This window comes from Passer montanus, unplaced genomic scaffold (assembly GCF_014805655.1).
Source record: "Passer montanus isolate IOZ18808 unplaced genomic scaffold, ASM1480565v1 scaffold237, whole genome shotgun sequence".
Lineage (NCBI taxonomy): Eukaryota > Metazoa > Chordata > Aves > Passeriformes > Passeridae > Passer > Passer montanus.
Genome location: NW_024367004.1, coordinates 124,892 through 151,758, shown reverse-complemented (window position 1 = coordinate 151,758; position 26,867 = coordinate 124,892). Strand labels below are relative to the sequence as shown.

The window sequence follows — 26,867 nt, the reverse complement described above, 5'->3', positions numbered from 1 at the left end:
AGGACACGAGAGACACAGAGTACAGGGGATATAGGAACACGGGGGACACAGAAATATCAAGGACACTGGGTACACAGCTGATACAGGGACACAGGACAAGGCAAATACCGGGCATATGGGAGAATGGGGGACACAGAGGGACAGAGGATATCTGAACATGAGGGACATAGGAGACACATAGGAAAGGGGCTACAGAGGGACACTGGGTACACAGCTGATATGGGAACACAGGGAGATGGGGGACGTAGGGGGACATGAAGGATACAGACAACATGGGAACACGAGGGACACGGAGGACACAGCTAATATGGTGAAACAGGAAGATGGGGAACATGGGCCTACGGAGGCCACAGTCACAAGAGGACATGAGGGACAAAGCTGCTAAGGCGATGCAGAAGTCCCAACTCTGGTGGCACAGGGTGCCCTGGGTTGGGGGACACTAGTGACACATGTCCCTCTGTGGTGGCACAGGGATGCCAGCAAGTACCACGGGCATGGGGGACATGGCCACAGGAAGGGATCATGCCTGTCCCTACGGCAGCATGAGGACAACCCCACACCTACTTGTGCCACAGCTATTACAGTGGCATGGGGTGGCCATGCCCCACAGCATCCACAGTGTCACCTTGGCAGAGGAAGCCTGCCAGGCACCATCAAGTTGGTGACCTCCTCTCAGTGTCCCACAGCAGTGCCACCATGAGCAGCCACCCCAGATGCTTCTCCCAGTAATGCCAGAATCACTGCTGTCCCCTCATCATCACCACAGCCTTGTCACCACCACAGCCATCCCCTTTTCACCTCTGTGGCTGTCCTCTCATGCCCATCCTCCAGTCACCACTGTAGCTACCCCTCGGTCGTCCACCCTTACTGTCCCTTGTCACAACCACGGCCATCCTCTTGCTATCACCACAGCTGTCCTCCTGTTACCACTGCAGCCATCCTCTCCTGACCAGCACAACTGTACTTTTCCACCGTGGCTGTCCCCTGGTTACCATCACAGCTCTGTCAGCACCATGGCCATCCCCCAGTGTTCACCATAGCTGCCCCCTCGTGGCCATCCCCTTGTCACCACCACGGCTATCACCATCACCACACCCCCCCAGTAAAACACAGACGCCGTGTTGCATGAAGCCCGTAGATCTAATGAGAGTCCCCGGCGTCCCGCGGGGCTGGCAGGGTCCGCGCCCATCTCACACGTGGCACGGTGCCAACACAGTTCCGTGTACAGCCTTGGTGCCCCACACAGCTGCAGGGCCCGCTGAACCACTCCCAGCACGGCACGGAGCGTGCACGGCCCCGCAAGGCCAGCACAGACCCGTGCAAAGCGCGTACGGAGCCTGCTGCAAGGCCCACTCCCCGCCTCCACACGCGCCCCGGCGCTGGAGGGGCCGGGATGAAGCTGGAGCGTTTCGTCTTCCGTCGCTGTCGGGACCGGGTCGCTGTCGGCCCCTGGGCTGCAGACGTGGGCGCGGGTCAGAATCGCAGGGCGCTCAGCGGCCGTGGCCTCGCCTATCTGATCGACTCATCCCCCCCGGCCCAGCCGCACAGCGCCCGAGGGCTTCGCGGCGCTTTCTTCTCACCTCGGCCCGGCGGGGCCCGGCCGATCGAATAAGATCAACGTGTAGGGAGGAGAGCGTGGCTGGCGCCTCACACACAGACACAGACACAGACACAGACACAGACACAGACACAGACACAGACACAGACACACACACACACACACACACACACACACGGACACCCCTGGCTCACACGCGCGCACACAGAAGCGCACGCACACATGCTCCCACACACAACCAGGCGCGCGGGCGCTCACACAGCCACAGCACCTTCCGTTCCGGCCCTTTATATACCACAGCCGCGCGGAGCACGACGGGATGGTGGCGCGGCGTTCTGGCGCCCCCTGGCGGCCGGAGGACCGTCGTGCACCGCGCCTGGCGGCGCTCGGCCGGCTCGGCACGGCACGGCTCGGCGGGGCTCGGCCGGCACGGCACGGCTCGGCGGGGCTCGCGGGCGCGGCCCTCCGTGCCCCTCGCTGACGGGCTGCATTGCTCCCGGCCCCAGAGAGCCCGACGAACCGGGCCAGGAGGCTCCAGTCAGCAATTCCCCACCCCACAGCACCGCCTCCCCCCTGTACAAATCCTCCCCAGCCCAGGACCCCATAACTATGGGAGCCCTCCACCCCATGGCAGGCAGCCTCCAAGGACCTCCTCACACACACCCAACGGACCTTCAGCCCACACTACAGGACCCCCAAGAAGGGCACCAGCCCCACAGGACCCCCAGGCCAGCAGTGTCACAGAGGAACCCCCACTTTATTTGCACATGGTAGTCCAGTATTTACAACCGGGAGGGGTCATCAAGCCCCACTGCAGAAGGAGACCCCCCTGAGGGCCCTCCATGCTGTAGGGGCACAGGAAGACCCCATGGATCAGGGGGGATCCTGTCCGGCCCCCAGAGCCTGCCATGATCTCACTAGGACCCCACTCAGCATCAAAAGAAGGGGCTTACAGGGCAGAGCTGGTCTCCCACTCCTGGAGATCCCTTCACCCACTTCTCTACAGAATTCACAGAAAATCCTTTTCCAACAGTCTAAAGGTGCCCTGTTGACCCTCACAGTTGCGCTTGGTGGGCTCAAGGAGGGTGATGGGCCATGATGGTCCCTGGGTCACCACACGCAGGATCCAGGTTGCTGCCAAGAGCAGGACCGGGGGTGGTTCAGGGTCAGTACCAGGGTCTCCAGGATCAGTACCAGGGTCTCCAGGGTCAGCAATGGGGTCTCTGGCTGGTACTGGGACACTGGGGTCAGTATCAGGGTCTCTGGTCCATACTAGGGTCTTTGGAATCAGTCACAGGATCTCTGGTCAGTCCCAGGTCTCTCTCAGGTTACCACCAGGTCCCCATGTGGTCACTTTCCCACAAGGACGTAGAAGGCCATGAGAAGACAGGACATGGACACAGCCACGTGCAGGCGGGTCCCAATCACAGCAGCTGCAGGTGGGACAGGATGGGGTGAGGCCCCATGTCCCCATCCCAGATCCATCCTGAATCCCTGTGAGCCCATCCCAGACGCCATGTTCCCATCCCAAACTCCACTGTTCCCATTCCCAGCCCCTGTGTTCCTATCCCAGACCCCAAAATCCTCATCCCACATCTCTGTGTCCCCATCCTGGACTCAATGCTTCTGTCCTAGATCCGACCCCAGTGTTCCCAGCATTCCCATCCTGTACCCCAGTGTCCCAAGTGTCCCCATCCCAGTGTTCCCAGCATTCCCATCCTGTACCCCAGTGTCCCAAGTGTCCCCATCCCAGTGTTCCCAGCATCCCCATCCTGCACCCCAGTGTCCCAAGTGCTCCCATCCCAGTGTTCCCAGCATTCCCATCCTATACCCCAGTGTCCCAAGTGCTCCCATCCCGGTGTTCCCAGCATCCCCATCCTGCACCCCAGTGTCCCAAGTGCTCCCATCCCAGTGTTCCCAGCATTCCCATCCTATACCCCAGTGTCCCAAGTGCTCCCATCCCGGTGTTCCCAGTATCCCCATCCTGCACCCCAGTGTCCCAAGTGCTCCCATCCCGGCGTTCCCAGCATCCCCGCGCCATTCCCCAGTGTCCCCAGTGCCCCTCACCCTTGTGGCAGACTCCCCAGACGCCCCTGCGCTCGGACAGGAGCCAGGTGCGCAGCCGGGGCACCTTCCGCAGGTACGCACAAGTGCAAACCAGCAGCAGCCCGAACACCAGGAGCCCGTCCAGGGAGTAAACTGCGGGGAGGGAGGCCGGGGAGGGGTCAGGGGGCACCCCGGGACCCTGCCCAACCCCCCTCCAAGGAGACTCCCACACTCCGTGTGAACAACTTCCCATCTCTGCCCTTGTGAGGGGACGCAGACTTCCCGGGATCCCCCCGAAAAGGGACACAGACCATCCAGTATCCACCGACGGCACTCGGCACTGCCAGCACCCCGCTCCCAAAGGGACACAGGCTCCCAGTCACCTCCCAAAAGCTCTTAGTACCTCCCCCACATCAACCCCACCTCCCCCGCCGCCTGCCGGCACCTGAGTGCTCTCCCCATGGTGCCCCATCAGGCCCCCCGCCGTCGGAGCCCCGAAAATCCCCCGGAACCCCTTCCCCCCATGGTCCCTGAGGCCCCGGGCCCGCCCGGAATCTCCGGCCCCTCCATTCCCCAGTTCCCACCACCAGTCATGGTCGCCCCAGGACCCTCCCGTCCGCCCACAACCCCTCGTTCCCCGGTTCCCAGCATTGGTTATGCGGGCCCCCGGTTCTCCCCAGGCCCCCTCGGTACCCCTGACCCCAGGCCCCCCCGTCCCCACCGTTGGTCATGGCGGCCCCGCACCCCCGGGCCCCGCGGCGCCAACGCGACAGCGGAAGCGGGCGACAGGCGCGGCCAGCCGAGCGCCGACCCGCCCGACGCGGATCCTGAGGAGCAGGCGGCCTCAATCGAGCGCCTATGAAGGGAGGTGCGTGTGCAGCCCCGGTATGGCCCAGTCCCCTCCAGCAGCCCCAGTATGGCCCAGTCCCCTCCAGCAGCACCAGTATGGTCCGGTCCCCGCCCGCAGCCCCGGTATGGCCCGGTCCCCGCCCGCAGCACCAGTATGGTCCGGTCCCCGCCCGCAGCCCCGGTATGGCCCGGTCCCCGCCCGCAGCACCAGTAAACCCGAGCGCTGATAGCGCCTGGCCTCTGCAGCAGCTGCCTGCGCGCTCAGCCGTGTGTGACCAGTCCCCATCTCAGTCCCCCAGTGACCCCTCAGTATCCCCAGTATCCCACAGTGCACCCAGTCCCCATTCAGTCCTCCCCGTAACCCCCCAATGCAACCACACCCCAGTGAGCCCCGGATTTCCCAGCAACTTGCAATCTCCCCATAACCCTCCAGCCCCCAGTGCTCATCCCAGCCCCCAGCAAGCCCCAGTCCTCCCAGTACTCCCCAGTGCAACCAGTCCCCATCGCAGCGACCCAGTAACCCACCAGCACCCCCAGCAACCCTCAGTCCTCCCAGTATCCCAGTACCACCCAAGTGTAACCAGTCTCCATTCCAGTCCTCAGTGAGTTCCAGTCATCCCAGTAACCCCCCAGTACAATCTGACCCCCAGGTTCCCCTGTAACTCCCAGTCTAGCCCTAAGGCCCCCTCTCCAAGCACCCAGTCCCCATCCCAGCTCTTCCAGTAATTGCCAGTCCTCCCCAGTAACCCCAGGTCCCTCAGTAAACCCCAGTGCCTCCAGTATCCCAGTCGTTCCCAGTAACATCATGTGCCACCCAATCCCCATCCCAGTATCCCCCATAAGTCTCCCAAGTGACCCCCGGTGGACCCAGTAACTCCTTCTATCTCCTATAACACCCAGTGCATCCAGTCCCCAGCCCAGTTTCTCCAGTAACCCTCAGCTCCCACAGTAACCCACATAATCCAGTGGTCCCAGTGCACCCAACATCATTGTGTTCACACTGGTGCTCCTCATCAAGCACCCCAGAGCTCACAGCAACCCCCAGGGTTCTCAGTGGTCCCTGTGTTTCCAGTGCCCCCAACAGACCCCACTGCCCCAAGTTGTCCCAGTGTTCCCACAACCCCCAGTGTTCCCAGTGCCTCCAGTGGCCCCAATGTCCCCACAGTGGTCCTGGTGCCCCCAGCAGCCCCGAGTGCTCCCAGTATTCCCAGGGCCCCCAGCAAACCTAAGTCTTCCAGTGTTCCCAGTGCCCCCAGTGCCCTCAGCAGTGCCAGTGCTCCCAGCAAACCCTGTGCTCCTACTGCACCCGGTGCTCCCAATGTTCCCAGTGATCACAGTGCCCTCAGTCAACCTAGTGCTCCCCAAGTGAGTCTGGTGCTCCCAGTGTTCCCTGTGCTCCCAGCAGACTCCAGTGCCTGTCCTCTGGTGTTCAGCCCCAGGACCCCTCTCCCTCCTTAGGTTCCAGAGCTAACGTGGAGAATATCCATTCTCCCCCTTCTCCCTTGCGCCCAGCCACCATGGCCAGCCACAGCTCCCAGCAGGAGGGACATCGGGGTCTCCACTAGTGACAGCTTTGCCAGGTGACAACAAAGCCTCGAGGAGCAGCACAGTGCTGGGCGGGTGCTGGCACTAGGGCATGGGGCTGTGGGACCCAGGAGAATGGGGATGGGGCGTGATGGGTACCCCAAGGACAACGGGGATGCCAGGCGTAGTGGAGACACAGGGACAATGGGAACCTGGATGTTATGGGGACTAGGGGGTGGTGGAATCCCAAGAGTGACGGGAACCTGGGGTCCTCAGGAGCAACGGGGAACACAGGGACAATGGGGATATTGAAGGCAATAGAGACTTCAAGGAGTAATGAGGACCCTGAGGGATCATTAACACCCCAGGGGTGATGGGGATCCCAGGGACATTGAGGACTTGAAGATTATGAGGACAAACAAGTACACTGGTGACACCTGGACTGACGGGGACCCCAGTGGTGTGGGGAACTCCAAGGGTGAAGGGGACACAGGGACAACAGGACACCAGGGGTGATGGGGACCTTGGAGTGAGGGAGATCCCAGGAACAATAGGGACCCTGAAGGTGACAGGGACCCCAAGAAGTAATGAGGACCTTGAGGGATAGTGAACACCCCAGGGGGGATGGGGACCTCAGGGACAATGAGAACCCCAGGGGACAGTGGGGACCTGAGAGGTGATGGGCACCTGATGGGTGGTGCATACTCCAGGGATTATGAGAACCCTAAGAAGTGATGGGAAGATATGGGGTGGCTGAGACCACAGGGTGGCCTGGGACAGGGACACTTGCAAACAGGGACCCTGAGGGTGCTGGGAGCAGCATATGAGGACTCCAGGCTGTGTCGCCACAAGACCACAGAGGCTGTGGGACACAGGGGCTGGTGTCCAGGATCTCACCCTGTACTGGCATGTGCCTCCTCCCCATTCCCTGGTGACTCTGTCCCAGGTTGTGCCACTCATTGTGGTGACCCCATCCCCGATGACCCTTTCCCACTGGTGACTCCATGCTTCTGGTGACTCATACCCTGGTGCTCCCATCCCCTGCTGATCCCCTACATCTCAAGAAGATGACAGGAGTGATGTTCTCACCTTGGACATGGCCCCTGATGGCCACAGGAGCATTATTCAGCCTAAGAAGGTGCCAAACCTGATACAGGAGTCTCGTAGCCACCAGGACCTGCACTAGGAGCTACTCTTCAGCCACAGCAGGTGGGCATGGGAATGGGCCTGTCTCCAGCTGCGTGTCTGGGTGTGGTGGCTGGTTGAAGCCTGTCCATCACTACAGGGGGATCTTGCCCTGGCACAGGGCCAAGCTCCAGAAGATGCTGGAGAGCTGGTGGCTGAGTCCCCTGTGGGAGGAGCTGCAGGGACCCCCATCTGACCTGGAGCAGCAGCTGAGGAAGCGCCACCACAGACTTGAGGAGGTCTGTGATGTCCATTTGTCCTTGTCTGTCTGTCCCAGCCTCCATCCCTGTATCCAGGCCAGTTCTCCTGCCTTCACCTCGCTGTCTTCCATCCATTCATCCACCCATGTATCCATACATATGTGCATGAATCCATCCATCATCCATCCATGTACCCATGAATCCATCCCTCCATCCAACTTCCTTCCATCCATCCATCCATCCATCCATCCATCCATCCATCCATCCATCCATCCATCCATCCATCCATCCACATGTCCATCCAGCCATGTATCCACTTCCTTCCCTAGGGACAGCCAAGTGCTGATCGGGCTGTTGGAGCAGTTCAGCTGAGTAATGTTCAGGGAACTTGAGGAGTGGCCGAAGGAAGCTGAACAGGGTGGACACGGGTCAAGGGATGACCATCAGTGACCAGGTCATGGTAACAGCTGAGGGAACACCTGTGTCAGGAGACAATCAGGTCATGGGGGGGGCTGAGGGAATCCCAACCAGGCCTCATGGCTGCCCCTCCTGCAGCCTGAGCGAGAGCTGGCTGGGCCAGAGCTGGACCCTCATCCCAAGTTCCTGCAGGTATGGGACAGCCTGCAGAACATGAAGCTGGCAGAGGCAGGTGCCTGGCACATGTAAGCCAAAGACAGCCCAGCAGAGCTCCCTGAGCCCCCTGGCACACACTGGGCTGCCCCTGTCCCCAGCACATCCTGGCACTGGGAACAGCACGCGGCACTGTCATTCTGAGTGAGCTTGTGGTTGGGGGTGAGTACTGGAGCCTTGGTGTCCCCATGCTGGTGACAACCAGGATGCCAGGGTAGGAAGGAGGTGGTAACACCAGGGCAGTGCCAGGGGTGATATGGGGGATGCAGGCAACACTCTCCCTCAGACCTGTACCTGCCCTGACTCCATGAACCAGAAAACAACCAAATAAAGTCTTTTATCTGGTTTTCTTGATGGAAATGAGACAGAGACTGGGAAGGGGTGGCATTGCCTTGGGCTAGTGGTGCATTGTGGGGATGGAGGGTGATCATGGTGGCCACTGGCTCATTTTACCAGTGGTGCCAGTAGCCCAACTGCAGTTGGTGTCCATCCAAGGCCTTCAGCCATCCCCTGGTGACACTGAGCTTTCCTTACTCCTTCAGACTCCTTCTCCTTTCTTCTGTGTCTTCTCCTAGTGTTTTTTTTCCATTTCCACAGTTAAATGTGTTTCACCTCTGCCCTTTCCACCTGCAGCTGGGAGGCACTGGGAGGGAGGAAGAGACACTGGTTTGAATAGGTCTCATACCAACAGCACCAGGCTGACAGCACCACCCTGGGCACCAAGGCAGGGAACAGACCATTGTTCTGCGGAATCTGCACCCTAGACTGCTCTCTGCACTCCTTGCCTGCTCCGTTCCTGCTCCCTGCATCCCCTGACTGTATCTTGCCCACCCCCTGAATCTCCCTGTCTGCACCCTGCCTTCTCACCCCATCCTGTCTAGCCCCGTCCCATGAGGATGCTTCCCCACCCTGCCAGGTGTAGCAATGCAGGACGTGCCCAACTCACTCCAATCCAGCTCAGAGGGGCCACAGTCACTGCGGCAACATCGTCTTATGGCCTGGGAGAGCCTTGGCACCATCCTGGGACATTGGTGGCACCATCCTGGCACTGTACTGCTGTGCACAGCCAGTGCCAGGACGGGGACAGTGGTTCTTGTGCTTGGCCTATGCCTACATGGCACTAGGGATGGAGCCTCCTGCAAGCACCGTGCTAGGCTGTGCTGGGCTGCGGTGCCACACCACAGCGAACTGCAGCACCCCCTGCTGTGGTGTGCCAGGCCATGCTGTGACACATCTGTACTGTACCATGCCGTGCCACAGCTGTGCCATGCCGCACAGTGCCATTCCGTCCCACGCAGCGCCGTGCGGTGCAGCCGCTGCAGGGCCGTCCAGCGGGGCGGGGACTGGGGCAGGTGTTGCTCACCCTGCTCCTCCCTCCGCTCAAGCCCAGACCCGTCCGTGCCCCGGCGCAGCAGAGCCGGCAGCGGCGGCGGGCTCAGGTAAGGGATTCTCCCACCCCGCCGGGATCCCCGGGGCCTCCGTCCTGCCTCTGGCCGCCCAGTGCGACGCGGAGCGGTCTGGGGAAACTGAGGCATGGCCAGGCGACGGCGCTGGAAAAGCGGTGTGAACCCCCTCTCCCCCGTCCCACTGCGCCCCTTTCACTCCCTCTCCAAGAGTTTGGGAGTCTTGGGGTGCTGGGGACCCCCTTTTCCGAGGCCGGCGGTCGCCCCACCCCAGGATCTGCCACCAGCCCAGATGGAAAAGAAAGGAAAACTGGGAGAGGTGCCCAGCGAAACCAGCTGGGGCGGGAGCGAGGGGCCCCTCGGCCCTCCCCCCCACCGCACCCTGACCACCTTTGACCCCTTCGAGGGTGTCACCCTCCCCCGCTTCGCGCAGTCCGCACCCTTTATTTATGGTAGGACCTACAAGAAGGCAAAGCAAACATAGCCTCGCCTCCCCTCCACCGCCATCGCGGCACGCCCGGGGTGACAGTGAGAGATTTTAGGGGTGCAGGGTGGGAGGCACCCATGAGTGCAGCCCGGCTGGGGGCGTGGGGACGAACTGTGTCCCCGCTGTTGCCCGCAGGCTCTCGGCGCGGCATGGGGGAGGCGAGCGACATGGACAGCGGAATCATGCTGCACTCGGGTGAGAAGGGGGTTTGGGGGTGAGGGAGGTTTTGGGGTGCCCCTGTCGCGCATGAGTGCTCTGATAGACGTGTCCCTCCTTCCCAGGCAGAGAATGGAGCACTTCGGTGCATGGGGACACACTAGGGACACGAGCTGCCTGGAAAAACCTTTGGGGAAATGAAGGGGTGGAGGAATGGAGGCTTCCCCTGCGTTTCGGGAGGCACCCCAAGTGTAGTGGGGGGGTGCTGTGGACAGGATTTGACTCAGACGGGTTTGGCTTGGGATGGCTGAGTCAGACTGAAACTTTCCTCCTGTGCCCCCGCTCCCACCCCCCAGCAGGGACGTCACACGTGTCCCGGGGGGGTGGGGGGGACTGAAGCACCCATGGTGCTGCTGGGGGAATTTCATGCATACGCTGGGGGATTTGGAGGACCCATGGGTGCTGCTGGGGGAGGGGTTCCTGGATACCCTGGGGGGTTGGAACACCAATGGGTGCTGCTGGGTGGGGGAAACAGGTGTTCCACGGGAGTCAGTACACCCACGGATGCTGCTGTGGGGGAAGGGAGGCACAGCTGTTTTGGAGTAGCTGGAGTACCCATGGGTGCTGCTGGGAGGGTCATGGCTGCTTTTTTCTGTCCCTGTGGTGGAGGGAAACTAAAGCAGGGAGGCTGTGGGGTGGTGGAGGGTGGTACCTGGGTGCTCCCATCCCTCCAGACATCCATGTGTCTGTTCCAGGCCCTGACAGCCCAGTGTCCCCACCGAAGGAGCGGGTGCAGGTGGGGCAGCGGCAGCAGCAGGCACTGGAGGCCCAGCTTGATGGCTGCATCCAGGAGCTGCGACGGCTGTGCCTGCGTGAGGCGGTGAGCAGGGCATGAGGACCCCCTGCCCACCTTCATATACTGCCATGGCTCTGCTCAGTTTCCCTGTGCCATCCTTAGGAGCTGACGGGGACCCTGCCCTGCGAGTACCCCCTGAAAGCTGGCGAGAAGCCCCCCAAGGTCCGTCGCAGGATCGGGGCTGCCTTCAAGCTGGATGAGATCGCCATTCTGCATGGGGTGGTGAGGCAGTCCCTGGGGTGCAACAGTGGTGGGGACCCATCCCATCCCATCCCATCCCATCCCATCCCATCCCATCCCATCCCATCCCATCCCATCCCATCCCATTCCCTCTGCTGTGGAAACTGCCTGAGAGTCACCTGGAAATGTTGCCATCCCCATCCCATTGGTGGTGGTTGGGTGTCAAGTGCTGTAGGTGAGGGAGCAGGGGGGTGCTTTCAAGCATGATGGGTGGTGTTAGGGTGCTAATGGGGTTATCATGGGGTCCTAAACATAATGTGTGGGGTTGGGGTGCCAAAGTGATGGGTGTGGGGCCATCCTAGGTGTATCAGGGTGCCAGAATTACGGGAGGAGGTGGGTTCCATATGTTATGGGTAGTGGTGGGGTCCTGAGCATGATGGGTGGTGTTGGGTTCCAAGAGGGGTGCTGGGTGTTGGGGTCTCAGATGAGATGCTGGGAGGGGTTGGGATCCCAAGTGCTATGGGTGGTGTTGGGGTGTTAAGCATGACGGAGGGCTCAGGAGTGTTGAGATGTGTTTCTGAGCATGTCCCCTGCGCCCTGCAGGACCCTCTGGAACGGGAGCGGGCACTGCAGCTGCAGATTGCCGAGGCCTCCCGCCGGCTCTGCCACGAGGAGAACATTGGCCGGCAGGTGCGCAAGAGGCGGCAGACGGCAGCACTCCGGGAGGAGCAGAAGCTGCGGGATCTGGAACAGGTCCTGAGCCAGCGGCGGCTCCTGGCAGGGCAGCGGGACACCAGTACTGCCAAGGGTGAGACCCCGAGCCCCATGGTGGGGAGATGCTGGAGAGCAGGGAGGCAGAATGCGGTGCTGCTTGGTTGGGTGCTCCTGGGGAATGCATCTGAATTACCCCTTCTCTGTGAATGCACCCCACTGGATGCTGCCCAGTCCTTCATCCCAAGTGCATGCACCCCTCTGGATGCGTGCCCCTCTGCCGTTCCCCTGTGTGTCCCTTCCCAATATGCCATCCACAATGTGTGTACCCCATCCCAGTTCCCATGCCTGGTGAATGTACCTCCCTGGATGCACCCCAAATTCCCATTCATGGTGAATACAAAAATAGGAATGCATGGATGTATTGGATCCTTGGATGCACTCCAGCTTTCCATCCTGTGTGAATACAACTTGGTTCTACACCCCCAATGAATGCACCCCCCCAATACCCTCTGATGAATGCACCCCAATTTCCATCCCTGCTGAATATACCCCTTGGATGCCCCCTGGGAGACCATCCCTGCTACATGCACCTTGATACACTCTCACAGTCAATGCACCCTTTTGAAGGTACCCCAGTACTTAATCTCTGGTGGTTGTACCCTTGTGAGTGCACCCCAAAACACAGTCCCCAGTGCATGCATCCCGAATAAACCATTCCTGGCATATGTATCCCCTGAATGCACCCCAAAAGTCCATCCACAGTGCATGTACCCCGATAAACCATCCCCAGCAGTACCCCACTGAATCTACCCCAGTACTTCACTTCCATTAATTGCACCTCTCTGAAAGCACCCTAATAATTCACACTTGCTGCTTGCACCCCATAACTATCCCAAATCACTCATCCTCAGCACCTGCACCCAAAGGGGGGCAGGTTGTGGCCCAGCTGCCATGTCCCCATCCCAGTGGTGGCCATCCAAGGGGGTCCCCATTCTCTCCATCCCTGTCCCCTCTGAGGACCAGAGCCATGGTGTGGCGTCTCCTTCCCTGTTGGTGCCCCCAGCCTGCCCATCCCAGGCAGGCTGGGAACTGCACACGGCTCAGCAGAGCCGGCCTGGCCGGTACCGCTGCCGTCCCGGAGCGTGTTGGGACAGGTGGTGTGGGAGAGGGGAGTGGAGGCCTGCGGGGACGCGCTGGGTGGTGGCGGGGCCGTGGGAGCGCTTTGGCACCCGGAGGCGGCCCCAGCTCTGTTCTCACAGGGCCCTGCCCCTTAGAGCTCAGTGCCTCCAATCAGAGCTCCATATTTGACACCGGCCTGCTGGAGGAGGGTGAGGGGGCTGTGGGGACCAGGGGGGACCCCTGGTATCTTCCCTCCATTCCAAGCATTCCTGTGTCCCCTCTATCTCTACTCTCCCTGTGGCTCCTCCAACCCATTCCACTGCCATGTGTCCCCTCCATGCCATTCCCTTTTGTGTCCCTTCTATCCCAACCCCCCATATCTCCCCTCCATACCAACCAACCACCTGTTCCCTCCATCCCAACTCTCTCTTTGTGTCCCCTCCATCCCAACCCTCCATCTCTCCTGCAGAGGACACACGGCCACCAGGACCTGCCACCCCACAGAGGTCCCCATCTCCTAAGGACCCCACCAAGGAGGAGGAGGAGCATTCAGGGCTTCTGATGCCACCCCCCATTCCCTGGCAGGAGACCAGCCTGGACAGACCCTACGAGAGGGCCAAAAATCCCAGCATCGACCTTGAGGATGGGGAAACCCAGAGCTCCCAGTGCTGTCTTGGGTCCCTGATGGCTGCCCCTGCCAGCTCCTTGGCCCCCAGCAGCCCTGACCCTGCAGGCTCCCCAGTGTCCAGGACAGGGGACCCTTCCTACCGGTTCGTCCCCATCCGGACCCTGGTGCTGTGCCGGCAGGCGGGTTCCAGTGCTCCCAGCACCCCAGAGCCATCGGGACGGCAGGGACAGACCCAATCTCTGAGGTATGTCCTGAGCATGGGGAGGATAGACAAGGGCCTCTGCAAGGGACGATGGAGATAACCCCATGGAGTGGGGGATGGAGATAATCCCATGTGGAGGATGGAGCTCAGTCCATGGGAAGGAGGACGGGAATGACCCTGTGAAGATGATGGAGTTCAGTTCATGGGGAGGATGTTGGAAATAATCCCATAGGAAGGATGGAGATAGTCCCACTGGCAGTAAAATGGATCTAACCCTGTGGGAAGGAGGATGGGAGTAATCCTGTGGGAGAGGATGAAGAGACCCTCATGGAGATAATGGAGCTAAACCCATGGGGAGGAGGATGGAGATAATCCCATGGAAAAGATAATGGAGAGAACACCAAGGGAAGGCTGAACCTAACTCTATGGGGAGGATGGAGAAGATCTTATGGGGAGAATGGAGGAGATGGAACTAACCCCATGGAAATGATGGACCCTGGTCATTGGGAGCATGGACACAATATTATGGGGAGGATTGAGATAATCCCAGAGAGAGGATGAAGATAATTCAGCGGGGATGTGGGAGAAAACCTTGTGGGGAGGATGGACAGAAATCCATTAGGAGGAGGTTGGAAGTGATCCCGTGGAGGAGAGGATTGAAGTAACTGTATGGAGATTATGGAGGTCAGCCCCATGGGGAGGATGAACTGATCCCTTGGGAGGAGGCTGGAGACTGCCCCACAGGGAAGCTGGAGCTAATCCCATGGGAGGAGGCTAGATGTCTCCCTGCAGGGTGGCTACTCCCCACACCCATGGGTACACCTTTCCCAGGGCTTGCCCTGGCTTTAGGGTGAGGGGAAGGGTCCTCCTGCAGCCACAGTGTCTTGCCTGCAGGGTGGACCCATGCTGGCAGCCAGCTGAGCCACGGGGCCGCAGCGCCGCACCCCGCCGGCGCCCCACCTACTACACAGTCACAGTGCCCACCTCCTGCATCCTGACCTCTGGCCCTGCATGCCGCTCTGGCTCTGATGACAGCATCTCCGACCTCTCCAGCATCTCCCACGCCACCTCCCCGGGCAGCAGCAGCCCTGATATGTCCTTTGCAGTTCCGCTGCCCCTTGCTGAGTCTGGTTACTACCCACGGGGTGCCCTCCAGCTCCTGCCACCTGCTGGCCCCCTGACTTTCCTGTACGAGCAGGATCTGGCCCCACTGCGGTACCAGCGCCTGGTGCCCTCACGCAGCCGCATTGTGCGCACACCCTCACTCAAAGACTACGCGCCCGCTGGGGCCCGGGGGCTCTCCAAGGCCGCCGTCACTGAGGAGCTCAAGTCATGGCACCAACGCGCCCGGCTGAGGGGTGCCCGGCCCCACTCCCTCGACCGGCAAGGGGCTTTCCAGAGACCCCATGGTGGGATCACCAAGGACATGCCCATTGCTCATGGAATCCTGTCACTGGTTCAGGTATGACACAGGGTCTGGCTGGGAGTGGTCATGTGGGAGAAAGGGGACCCCCTGGGTGCTGTCCTGCAGGTGGCATGAGCAGCAAGCATGAGTCACTACACTACATGGTAGTGTAGGGACATGCGGCTCTGGTGGGGTCCCATGAGGATTTCTAGGGCAGGAGTGAAGTCCTGAGGGAGTCCATGAGGTCCTCTGAGGGTTGTTGGGACAGGACTGGGATTCCAGAAGAGACCGTGGGGCAGGAAAATGGTCTCAGGAGGGTCCTGAGGAGAGGATCAAGGTCCTTTAAGATCCTTTGAGGCAGGATCGGGACCCTCTGAGGGAAGGTCCTCTGAGCAGGTCCAAGGTCCTATAGGTTGGGTCTGGAGGGTCCCTGATAGTTCCTGGGGCAGGACCAGTGTCCTGAGTGGGTCCCAGTGGGAAGATTAGGGTCTTGAGGGAATCACAAAACAAGAATTTGGGTCCCACAGGGGTCCCTGGGGCAGGACTGGGTTCCTGAGGAGGTCTAACAGCCAGGAATGGGGTCTTATGTTCTTGGGAACAGAAGTAAGGTCTTTAAGGTCCTTCAGGACAAGATGAGACCCTGCTGTGGGTCCCATGGGCAGGTTTGGAGTTCCGTGTAGGTCCCAGGGGCAGAACCAGGACTCCCTGGAGCAGGACTGGGGTCCCATGTAAGTCCCTGGGATAGGGTCAGGACCTTAAGGGTGTCTCTGGAGCAGGACTGGGGTTCCATGTAGGTGCCTACTTTCTCTTGAAGATCCCAAGTGCAAGACAAGGACCCTACTGGCATCCCAGAGGAAATTCCAGAACCTTAAGGGGGTTACTGGGGCAAGACTGGCATCCCATGAGAGTCCCATGGGAAGGACCAGTACTTCAGGGGGGTCCCTAGGTCAGGATCCATATGGGTCCCTCCTGTCACACCCAGGTTCCCACAAGCAGGACTCATGTCCCTGGGGTGGCACTGGGGTGCCCTTGAGCAGGGAAGGATCCCTGCAGACATTTCAGTGGCCAGCTCCCCTTTTCCTCCTGGGAGTCTCGCTGGGACAAATGCACCCGTGGCACAGCTGGGACACAGGCTGAGCAAGTGAGGACCTGTGGCCATGCCCCCACAGCTCCTCCAGCCAGCCCTGGTGCCGGGATGTGCCCCCAGTGGTGCCCCTCAAACAAGGTAGGATGCCAGCACCCACAGGGTCTTTGTTCCCCCAGGGTCCCCCGGTGCAGGTGCTGCGACGCTCAGCAGCCGGCGTGCCCGTGCAGGTCTATATGCCTGAGAACGGCGAGATTGTCACCCAAGTGTGAGTGCTCATGTCCTCACCCCGAGGTGGGGGCACATCCTGGCTGGCCCAGGGGCGGCAGGGACGTCTCGTGCCTCCCCACCCCGGCATGGGGACACAGGAGGGAGCCACAGTGGGGTGGCAGGGGCTGGCCCTCACCCCATGTTCCCTCGCTGGCACTGCAGTGCTGATAGGGACACTGTGACCCCAGTGCTTGTGGTGACCTTGGTGTCACCACGACCCTGAATTGAGGTTCTGGTCTGTAATAAAAGTGGTTTTTGGGATACATCACTCTCAGGATGTGTCACCTCCATGTCCCCTCTGACATCCCCCATCCCTGAGTCCCGTTGGCATTGCCAGGGTGGGACTCAGTGGATTTGGGGTCTGGCTGTTCTCGGGGTAGTAATGGGGTGATCCCAGTGGCAAGAGGGTGCCCCCGATCCAGCTGTGCAACCCTGGCACCCAGTGACCCAGGCTGGGAAAGGGGCATGGAGTAGAAAGGAAGGATGGAATGAAGGTGAAGGGTGCGGGGTTGGGGTGCAGGAGGGTGGGCAGGAAGGGTGCAGGGGAGGGGTGCAAGGATGGGTAAAGGGATGGGGTGCAGGGAGAGGGAAATAAGGTGTTCCGGGAAAGGATGGGGTTGGAGAAAGGGTGCTGTGAACCAAAGTGATGGGGTGCAGGGAAGGGATGGGGTGCAGGGCAGGCAAATAAGGAGGGCAGGGGTGGCATGAGGTGGGAGAAGGGGTGCCAGGAGGGGAAATGATGGGGAGCAGGGGGTAGGGAAGGGATTTGATGTAGGGGATGGAGTGCCGGGAGTGGTGCAAGGACGAGCGAAGGGATGGGGTGCAAGAAGAGGGGAAATAAGGGTTGCGGGGGGGTGCAGTGGTGTGGAGCCAGTGCTAGGGAAGACACTCCGGTCCCCGCATCCCCGCCCGGCCCTGCCAGTGCCCGGGGCCGGCGGCGCCGCTCCTCCCGGTGGGGGCGGGCGGGGGCCGCTGGCTGCCGCGGGAGGCGGCGCCGGGGGGACGGGAGAGGGGGGGTCACCAGGCAGCAATCGAGCGCCGCCGGGCTGCGGCGTCACTGCGGGCCTGCGCCGCCCCGCACCGGCACCGGACCACCGGGAGACACCGGCAGAGGGAGCGGCCCCGCGGCACCGGCACCGGGCGGCACCAGGACCGGCCACCGGAGCGGATCCGGTCCCGGTGCCGCCGCGCAGCCGCCGCCCTTGTCCCGGGCAGCTCTGAGCGGGGACACCGGGCCCGGCCCCGGGATGGGGCCCGGCGGCCCCGGGAGCGGCTGGCCCCTGGCTGGGACCCTGCTGGTGGCCGTGGCCGCCTCGATGGGTAAGAGACATACGGGGACCGGGGAGGGCCGGTGGATCCGGTGCCACCCTGCGACTGGACACCGTGCCACCATCTGTGACACAGGGATCCCGCTGGGTGGGAGGGACTCAGTGCCACCAGCCGTGACTGTGAGTCGTGCCACACACAGCCCCTTTGACCGGGGCTTGCTTGCAACAAAGCGTCCCCCTGGGCACTGTGTCAACTCCCCCCGAACCCGCCTCCCATTTGCCGCTTTCGGAGTGACCCCGGGAACAGCATGCAGGGAGCCGGTGGCTAACCGGGCCGGCATGCTCAGCCCCGAGGAATTTGGGGGCTTCCCATGTACGAACCCCGTGCCTCAGTTTCCCCACTTGTCCCTGAACTGCTGTGATCCCATTTTGGCGTGTGTGAATAATGCCATGCGAGATTCCCGCAAAGCCCGTTTCCGTGGCTGCCCGCCCACTGCCCCGGCCCCTCGGCCATCCCCGGGCCTCCACCCGCGGCTATTTCTGGGAAGACAGCTGGCTTCGGACAGAAATAGAGTGGGAAGTGCCACTGGAGCACGCGGAAGGAGGGGAAGCTGGGGAGATCTGGAGGAATCTGTAGGGGTCATAGGGCTGGGTGGGATGGAGTGGCATCTGCAAGGGTGTAGGGGTGGATGGAACAGGGTATGGGGGTACATAGGGGCAGGGTTTGGAAGGAAGTGGAGTGGGACGGAGCAGGATATGGGGGTACACAGGGGCAGAATGGAGCAGGCTTTTAAGGGATATGGGGCAGGATGGAGCAGAGCAGGGGTTTGGGGGTACATAGGGGCACAGTCTGTGGGTCCATGGGGCGGGATGGACCGGGGTACAAGGGGAATAGGACACAGTGGGGTACAGGCTGTGCTCATGTGGGGGAGGAAGGGCATGGGGTGCTGCTGATGCCCCTGAGGGTGGTGGTGGCCAGGTGCTCCAAGGCCCCGGTGGTGGGCGGCTGTCCACAGTGGCCGGGGGTGAAGACTGCCTGTGGTACGTGGACAGAAATGGGTCATGGCACCCTGGCTTCGACTGCGAGTTCTTCACCTTCTGCTGCGGCACATGCCATCAGCGGTACTGCTGCCGAGACCCTCTGCGCCTGCTCACCGAGCGCCAGCAGCGCCACTGCCTTGCCTTCAGGTGCCACAGCCAGGGCTGATGGGGTTGGGGGCTCTCCTGGGTGGGCTGGGTGCTGGGACGGGGTGCTGGGCACTAGTGCTGGGTGCTGGTGATAGGCAGTTGTACTGGGTGCTGATCGTTGTGTGCTCTGCACTGGGCAGTGGTGCTGGACACTGGTATTGGGTACTGGGCACTGGTACTGGGTGTTGAATGCAGATGCCGTGCACTGGTTCTGAGCACTGGGGAGTGGTACTGGGCACTGGGCAGTGCTACTGGGTTGCCAGGCTGTTGGTTCTGGGTGCTGGACACTAACATTGGGTGCTGGCCATTGAGTGCTGGGTACTGGGCACTGGTACTGGGTGCTGGATACTGGTACTGGGTTGTTGGTCTCTGGGCAGTGGTACTGGGCATTGGTGCTTTGCAGTAGGTGCTGGGCATTCCTACTAGGTGCTGTGCTCTTTGTACTGGTACTGGGTGCCAGGCTCTTGGCATTGGTTCTGGGTGCTGGACACTGGTACTGGGCACAGGTTGCTGTGCACTGATACTGGGCACTGCACACTGGGGGATGGATGCTGTGGATCGGGTACTGGCTACTGGTACTGGGTGTTGACACTGGGTGCTGGATGCTGGTACTGGAAACTTACACTGGGTGCTGGGCACTGGTTACTGCTACTGGATGCTGGTCACTGGGCAGTGAGCACTGGTACAGTGCATTGGCACTGGGAACTGGGCACTGCTACTGGGTGGGCAATGCTATTGGGTGCTGGGCAGTGGTCACTGCTACTGGGTGCTGATAGCAGTGCTGGACAGTGTCACTGGGCATTGGTTCTGGGCACTGGGCAGTGTCACTGGGTGCTGGGCACGGGGCAGTGGGCAGTATCAGTGGGTGCTGGCTGGGGGTGTGTGCCCCGGGTGCCCCCCAGGCCCTGCTCCCCACACATGGGGGTCCCACAGCCCCAAGACCATCGCGGGCATCGCCTCAGCCGTGGTGCTTTTCATCGCCATCGTCACCACCATCGTCTGCTGCTTCATGTGCTCCTGCTGCTACTTGTACCAGCGCCGGCAGCACTCCCGCACCCCCCTGCAAGGTGCGGGGCTGGGGGGCAGGGATGGGGGTGCAGGAGGACCAGTGGAGGAGGGTCCTGTAGGAAAAGAAGGTGGAGTGGGGTTGAGGGGGCCTAGAGGATTTCAGGGGGAAAGGGGGTCTGGTGGGGGGCTGTAGGGATGGGGGATGCAGGGTGTGGAGGGGAGAGGATCAAGAGGGTCCTGCAGGTAAGGAGGTGCAGGGTTAAGAGGAGCTGGGGTAATGGGAGGATGCAAGAATGGGGGATGCAAGAATGGGGGATGCAGGAGGAGGCTCAGTGCATGACGGTGCTGTAAGTGCCCCAGTGGGGTGGGGGACTGGGGGAGCCTGGACGGTCGGCCTGTGGGAATTGGGGTTGTGTGTGTGTTGACTACAGGGGTGGGAGGTGCAGGAGGGTCCTGTAGGTAGAGGGTGGAGGGGTTTGGGAAGAGGCAAGGAGGGGGGGCCTGGAGGAATGCAGGGGTTGGGCAGCAGGGATGGGGGAGCTACAGGAGGATTCCAGAGGTACAGGGTGGTGGGATTTTAAGGGGGCCTCAAGGAATGCAGGGAGGCCTGGGGATGGAAAGGGGGAAGTTGCAGGGATGGGGGTTTGCAGGATCCAGTAGGTACAGGGAGAAGGGGTCTGGGGGTGGGGCTAGAGATGTGCAGGAGTGTTGGGGTGAAAGGTGGAAGCTGAACGGATGAGAGATGAGAGGGAGCAAAAAAGTCCCTCTCATGGTGGGGGGAGGGGGGGGCAAAAAGAAGGGGAGCTGTTGGAATGAAGGGAGGGATTGGGAGGGTGGGGGAGTGGACTGCAGGGATGAAGGTGTAGGAGGAGGGGTAGGGTGCAGGGATGGGGGAGAAGGAGAGGCCCTGAGGTACACGGTGGAGTGGGGGGGCGGGCGGGTGAGGTGGTGGGACCTGAAGGGATGTGGGGGGGAAAATTGGACGCTGCGGTGGGGGTGTGGATAACACCCCAGTAGCTACAAACCCCAGGGCCACCGCCACTCTTAGGCACCATCCTTGAGTCCCTGAGTTGGGGTGCCACAGACCTCCCCAATCTCTCCTGCAGGCCCGGAAATTCCCTTGTCCAGCTACCACTCCGCAGCTCCCCCAGCTCCCTTCCCCATGGACCCCAAAGTTGGCCCTACACCTCCCCAGCCTGGCTTCACCCCCATGGCCATGTACCCCCCACCTGGCCCTGCCGCTCAGTACCCCATGTACCCCTCCGGCCCCCCTGTCTACAACCCCACAGGTGAGCACGGGGGTGGAATGGGGACCCTCCCTATTCCTCGGGGGGCCTGGTGGCCTGGTGACACCCCATCTGCTCCCCCCACAGCACCACCACCCTACGTCCCGGCACAGCCCAGCTACCCTGGAGCATAAGTCCCCGCGGGGAACCCCACACCCGCCGCCGGCCAGCGGGGCCAGGCTGGGGACCCCAGGGACCCCCCCCTGGTGCTGGGGAGCTGCCTTAGCTGGCGCTGGGCAGGGCTCTTCCCAGCCATCCTGAGGTGATCCGGTGCCAGCAGAACAGGGCGGCCCCTTGTGCCGCACACTGGGCCCTTTGTGGGCGCCTGCTCCCCCGGCTCTGGGTGCCAGTGGCCCCAAGCACCCGCGGAGGGGTTCCCGGGGGGGGTCCTCCGAGGGCCGTGCATCGCTGTCTCCCTGCACACCGACCCCGGATTCACCCCCGGCTCTTCCCTCTGGGGTTGGCATTAAACCACGTCTTGTGCCCACAGCCTGGTGTCGTCTCGGTGGCTCTAATGGGGAAAAAGAAAGGGCAATGCCCCCACCCCCTTCCTGTGAATTGTAATACAGGGGAACATGAAATTCCTCTGTCCCTTCTGCTCCCGAGACTTCTCCATCCCAAAATTGTGTTGGGACAGGTAATTCCCACCAAATCAGCTGCTTGGATAAGCCAGCCTGGAGTGCTGCTGCCCACCCAACCCCCCTCACTCAAAACGGGGGCATGAAACCACCCCTAGAATCTTTTGGGTGAGAAAACAGTAAATTCTGTGCCGGGATTGGGACTGTGGGTGCATGAACAATTCCTCTATCCATGCCCCCTCCCCTGGACAGGAATAAGCAGGGGAGGGTGGGTGGTGTGTCACCCCAATGGTTGTTCCTGGTGGGAGTCCTGCCTGCCAGCACTGCTGGCTAAGTTTGGGACCAGAGTCCATCAGTCCAGGAGAAAAGCCAGGCAGAGCCGCCTGGAAGAACAAACCCCTGTCCCATCTCCCAGCCCCCTGCATCATCCCCAAAAACCGTCTGAGTGGGGGGAGCCGTGGGGGTGCAGCTCCGAGTTTTATTGAAGTGGGATGGACAGGAAAAGAAATAATAAAAAAAAATAATAAAAGCAGCGACGTTGGTTCTGGGGGGAGGGGTAGGGGTGTGTGTACACAGCCAGCTGCGTGGGAGGCTCAGGATTTGGGGACCCCCCGCTCCCGGAGGTAGAGGTCACGGATTTCGGCCAGGCTGCGACTGAGCACGCCCAGCGCCTGGGCGATGCCGCGCAGCACCGCCGTGGTCTCCCGACGGCTCTCGGCGTATTCCCGGCGGAACGCCCGCATCTCCTGCACCAGCCGCTCATGGGACTGCACGAGGCTGAGCTGGGGGCACTCGGGGGTCCCGTCCAGCCCCGCCGCCCCGGGGGGCCCCGCCTCTCCCGCGCCGCAGAGCTGCTCGGCCTCCTGCTCCAATAGCAGACTCGGGAAGTCGGAGCCCAGCGGCTCCTGCTGCCCGCGTAGGTCGCCGAGCGAGAGTTCGGAGGGTGCGGAGCGCGGGGGGCTCCGGCTCCAGCCCTCGCCCAGCTCGTCGGGCGGGCAGATGCCGGTGCGGGGCAGCCGACAGTCTGAGCCGCGGCCGGGAACGCCGTCGGCAGCAGGGCCGTGGAAGGGCTCAGTCTTCACCTCCACAGGCTCCTCCTTCACTGGCTCCTCCTTGACACCTGTGGGATGGAGGGGGAGCACAGAACAGCTGCAGGGATCTCCCGTGTCCCCAGTGCCCCACGGACCAAGTAAAAGACCCTGTTGTCTCCATCCCTGTGCTCCCACATCCCCTCTCCTGCACCCAGTCCTGGTTCCACCTATACCTATCTCCATAGTCCCGTGTCCCTCACGACAGTTCAACCCCATCCCCTGTCCCTGTCCCTCTCCTGTTCCCAGTACTCCCATACGCCTATCCTGAATGTGGTGTCCCCATGTGCCTGTATGATCCTGGTACTCCCACGTCCCTGCCCTAGTGCACACATATCCCTGTGCTGAATGTGGTACCTCTATGTCCCTGTTTGGTCCTGGTACCACTATTTCACAGTTCTCACCCCACTAACCCCCATGTCCCTGTTCTGGTCCCAGTACCAGCATGTTCCTTGTCTCTGTCTTGGTCCTGCCCCATATCACTGTCCCAGGCCCACCACATCTTTGCCCTGTTCCCAGCCTCTTCTTATCCCTGTCCAGGTCCCAGTACCTTGTGCCTTTTGTCCCTGTCGTAATCCCAGTCACCCATATGCTTGTCCTGGTCCTGGTACCCCTCTGTCCTGGTATAGGTGAGCCTGTTATTCTCCCTGTCTCCTATGTCCCTGTCCTGGTCCTCCCACATCCCTGTTACCTGTCCCAATATTCCATGTTCATATCCCTTTGCCCTGACTCTATGTTCCCTCTGTGTCCCTGCCCCACTGTTCCTGCCTCAGTCCCTCCATGCACCTGTAGTGGTCCCAGTGTCTTGGTCCTCGTTTTTCCCACATCTTGGTCCCAGTCCTCACATGCCTGCCCTGTTTGCCTGGATCTGTGTCCCAGTCCCTCCATGTATCTTCCCAGGCCTAGTGATGCCTTAGGATGCTGTCATATCCCTCATGTCCCTGTCCCAATCCTCCATGTCCCTGCCACTGTCCCCTGAATCCATGTTCCTGTCCTCCATGGCATGGTTCCAGTGTCCCTGTCCTGGCCTTAATCTCCTGTGTTCCTGTCCGTGTCCCTCTGCACACTTGTCCTGCTCCCAGTTTCTTGCTCCTCATCCCCTGCTCTTGGTCCTGGTCTTATGTGTCCCTGTCCCAGAACCGTTTCTGTGCTGGTCCCCTGTGTCCTGGTTACTCCATGTCCCTGTACTGGTCCAGGTGCCTCTGTGTCCCTGTTCCAGTTCCTCATGCCCCTGTACTGATGCCCTGTATCCTGGTTCTCCAGGTGCTGATCCAGGTCCCCTGAGTCCCCATCCCTATCTCTCCATGCACCTGCCCCTGTGTTCTGGTCTGGCTGTGTCCCTTTCCTTGTCCTGCGCACCCTGGTCCTGGTCTCCTGTGTCCCTGCATGCACCTGTCCTGGTCCCAGTGACCTGTTTCAGTCTCAGTTCTCTTGCATCCAAGTCCCTGTCCCCCATGTCTGTGTCCTGGACCCCCACATCTTGGTCACAGTATCTCCATGTCACTATTGTGGTCTCCTGTATCCTGATCCCCTCACTTCCTGGTACCCTTGTGTCCCTGTTCCTCCCAAGTCCCCAAGTCCCAGTGGCCCTGTGTCTGTGTCCTGGTTTCCCATGTCCATGTCCTGGTCCCGCATGTTCTGGTCCTGGTCCTTGTCTCTCTTGAGACCAGGGTTAGATGGGATACTGGGGAGAAATTCCTCCATGCATGTGTCCTGGTCCCAGCGTCCCCATGTACCTGTTACTTGTCCCCACTTCCTAAACCCATTTCTCGATGTTCCATTCCACCTCATCCGTGGCCCCTATTTCATCCCCCATGCCCATCCCGGTCACCCAGCAAGTCCTTGCCCCGGTCTCCCATGTCTGTGTCCTGGTTCTTCATGTCCCTGTCCCACCATACACCTGTACGGGTCCCAGTGCCAGGGTCTGTGTGCAGGTCCCCCTGCAACCTGGTCCCAGCATCCCCGTGACCCTGCCCCGCTCTCCCCCGTCCTAGTCCCGGTTTCGCATGTCCGAGTCCTGGTCCTCCATGTACGTCTCTTCACTCTTCCGTCCCCGGCCCGTCCCCCTGCCGCTGCCCGCACATTCACCGTGCTGTGCCGAGCCCTCGGCGCTGCGCATCGGAGGCTCGGTTCCGGCGGCGCCGCGAGGACCCCAGACGGGGGCGGGGGCGGGCCCCGGGCCGGGCTCGGCCGCGCCGTTCCCGTTGCTCCCGTTATTCCCGGTGTTCCCGTTCCTGGCGGCGGCCCTGCCGGCCGGGCCCTGCCGCTCCAGCCGGTGCCGGCTGATCTTGTCCCCGGCGCGGCGGCGTAGCCCCCGCCAGCGGTTCTTCACCTCGCCGATGTCGCGCTGGTGGCGGCCGGCGGCGTTCACCTTGTGCGTGATCCGCCACCAGATCTTCTGCTTCTCGTACGCGTTCACGGTACCGGCGGCGGCGCCGAACAGCAGCGGCTCGTACCGGAGCACTTCGCTCATCAGCACCTCCAGCTCCTGCAGCGTGAAGTTCGGTTTCCGCTTCAGCAGCCCCCGCCGCGCCCCGCCGCCGCCCGCCGCCGCCATGCTCCCCGCCGCCTCCGCCGCCTCATGCCGCCGCCCCGCCGTCCATCGCCGAAGCCGTGTGCTCTGCGCCGCTTCCCCGGTACCGAGCGGAGGCAGCGGAGCCGGACACCCCCAACAGCCCCCGTCGGGCGCTGCCGCTGCCGGATCCGGGACGGACCGGCCGGGGCCGGGGCTGCACCGTGCCCCCTGCCGGCCCCGGCGCGCGCCGCTCCGCCCCCGGTTCGTTAACGGCGGCCCCGGTGCGTTAACGGCGCCCCCTGCCGGCCCCGCCGCGCACAGCAGCGCCTCCGGTTTGTTAACGGCGCCCCCTGCCGGCCCCGCCGCGCACAGCAGCGTCTCCGGTTCGTTAACGGCGCCCCCTGCGGCCCCGCTTCCTCCCCGTCGGGAGCTGCACTGCCCCGGCCCGCCCCGGCCCCCCGTGGGTCTAGGTGACACCGTCGGTGTTCGGGCGATGCCCCTAGTGCTCTCACCGCGGGGCCGGCCGGATGCTCGGTGTGGGATGTCCCAATGGCCCCGCGGTGCCCGCATTAGCAGGGACCGCCCCAAGGGGCAGGAGTGCGGGGGCAAGCGGCATGAGAACGCCGTGGTGCGGATACTGCTCCTCCCGCTGGGGCCACGGCTCTGCGCGGCTGCAGAAATGCTCCCCAAAACGGCGTTTCACCTGTACCGGGGGCCGCCTCTCAGCCACGCACGTGGGTGTCCCGGAACAGGGGGAGCCTCCCAGGGGAGGCCCGTGTGCTGCTGCATCCCCAAAACGGCCCTGGCCCCGTGGTGTCAGGGGGAAGAGCAGTTCTGGGTGACCCCGGGGGTTTGGGGCGCTCAGTTTTGAGGTCACCCCGGAGTTTTAGGGTGACCCTGAGGCACCCAGCTCCGGATTACCTTGGAGTTCGGGGTGACCCTGGGGCAGCCCCAGGATTCCCAGTTCTGGGTGCACTCAATGGGTTTTAGATGATTATGAGGTGGTGCTGGGGTGTCCAATTCTTCATGACTCCAGAGTTTTGGGGAGTCTGCATCGCTCTGGGTGCCTGGTTGTCTGTGTCCAGTAGCAGCAGGGTGCCTCATTTTCGGGGGTGTGGCTGTCCCATTCGGGGAGTCCTGGGTGCCCCATTTGCAGGGGTTCTGGGTGGGTGACTAGAGACACCCAGGCTGGGTTGTCCAGGTGGTCCCAAGGTGCCCAGTTCAGGGAGCGCTATGGGTGTGGGAGGGGGAAGAGTTGCCCCTGGCTGAGATTGCTGAGTCCATTCCCAGACACCCCCTGCGCCTCAGTTTGGGCTTTGGGGGCATGGACCTGTCCAGAGGCACGGGAAGCATTGGGTGAGCTTTATTGCTGATGCAGTGGCCACAGTCATACAAATCGTGATCAAGGTGTCACGACAGGAAGGATGGGGGGGGGGGGGG

General features: G+C 61.8%; 4 protein-coding genes, 1 long non-coding RNA gene and 1 other non-coding gene across 8 annotated transcripts; 3 read left to right on the top strand and 3 right to left on the bottom strand.

The window, feature by feature from the left end:
* Nucleotides 1–1,468: 1,468 nt before the first annotated feature.
* LOC120502922 lies at nt 1,469–1,766 on the bottom strand. Its single transcript, XR_005627617.1, has one exon.
* Nucleotides 1,767–2,296: 530 nt separating this feature from the next.
* TMEM167B (transmembrane protein 167B) lies at nt 2,297–4,475 on the bottom strand. The gene is made up of 3 exons (XM_039710919.1): nt 4,326–4,475; nt 3,626–3,757; nt 2,297–2,991 (listed from the first exon to the last, which is right to left on the bottom strand). Exons 1-3 carry the CDS (start codon nt 4,333–4,335, stop codon nt 2,909–2,911), a joined length of 225 nt encoding a protein of 74 aa, XP_039566853.1. The 5' UTR covers nt 4,336–4,475; the 3' UTR covers nt 2,297–2,908.
* A 970-nt stretch (nt 4,476–5,445) lies between these two features.
* LOC120502920 lies at nt 5,446–8,306 on the top strand. Its single transcript, XR_005627616.1, has 5 exons — nt 5,446–5,818; nt 5,912–6,033; nt 6,924–7,186; nt 7,284–7,401; nt 7,692–8,306. It is a non-coding gene; the product is annotated as an uncharacterized LOC120502920 (long non-coding RNA).
* Nucleotides 8,307–9,356: 1,050 nt separating this feature from the next.
* Nucleotides 9,357–16,741, top strand: INAVA (innate immunity activator). 2 transcript variants are annotated; one of them, XM_039710876.1, is made up of 8 exons: nt 9,357–9,431; nt 10,018–10,077; nt 10,794–10,918; nt 10,997–11,116; nt 11,678–11,882; nt 13,377–13,779; nt 14,632–15,199; nt 16,406–16,741. In XM_039710876.1, the coding sequence occupies exons 2-8, from the start codon at nt 10,032–10,034 to the stop codon at nt 16,496–16,498; spliced, it is 1,560 nt and encodes a 519-aa protein (XP_039566810.1). In that variant the 5' UTR covers nt 9,357–9,431; nt 10,018–10,031; the 3' UTR covers nt 16,499–16,741. The 2 variants fall into 2 exon arrangements, with proteins under 2 accessions (XP_039566810.1, XP_039566809.1); XM_039710875.1 differs by lacking the exon at nt 9,357–9,431 and having other exon boundaries at nt 9,899–10,077.
* Nucleotides 16,742–17,494: 753 nt separating this feature from the next.
* Nucleotides 17,495–21,735, top strand: SHISA4 (shisa family member 4). The gene is made up of 5 exons (XM_039710879.1): nt 17,495–17,816; nt 18,781–18,952; nt 19,886–20,019; nt 21,067–21,249; nt 21,334–21,735. The coding sequence occupies exons 1-5, from the start codon at nt 17,744–17,746 to the stop codon at nt 21,378–21,380; spliced, it is 609 nt and encodes a 202-aa protein (XP_039566813.1). The 5' UTR covers nt 17,495–17,743; the 3' UTR covers nt 21,381–21,735.
* A 535-nt stretch (nt 21,736–22,270) lies between these two features.
* LOC120502907 (collagen alpha-1(I) chain-like) lies at nt 22,271–26,848 on the bottom strand. 2 transcript variants are annotated; one of them, XM_039710877.1, is made up of 2 exons: nt 24,995–26,848; nt 22,271–22,944 (listed from the first exon to the last, which is right to left on the bottom strand). In XM_039710877.1, exons 1-2 carry the CDS (start codon nt 25,995–25,997, stop codon nt 22,418–22,420), a joined length of 1,530 nt encoding a protein of 509 aa, XP_039566811.1. In that variant the 5' UTR covers nt 25,998–26,848; the 3' UTR covers nt 22,271–22,417. The 2 variants fall into 2 exon arrangements, with proteins under 2 accessions (XP_039566811.1, XP_039566812.1); XM_039710878.1 differs by having other exon boundaries at nt 25,001–26,844.
* Between the last annotated feature and the right edge of the window lie 19 nt (nt 26,849–26,867).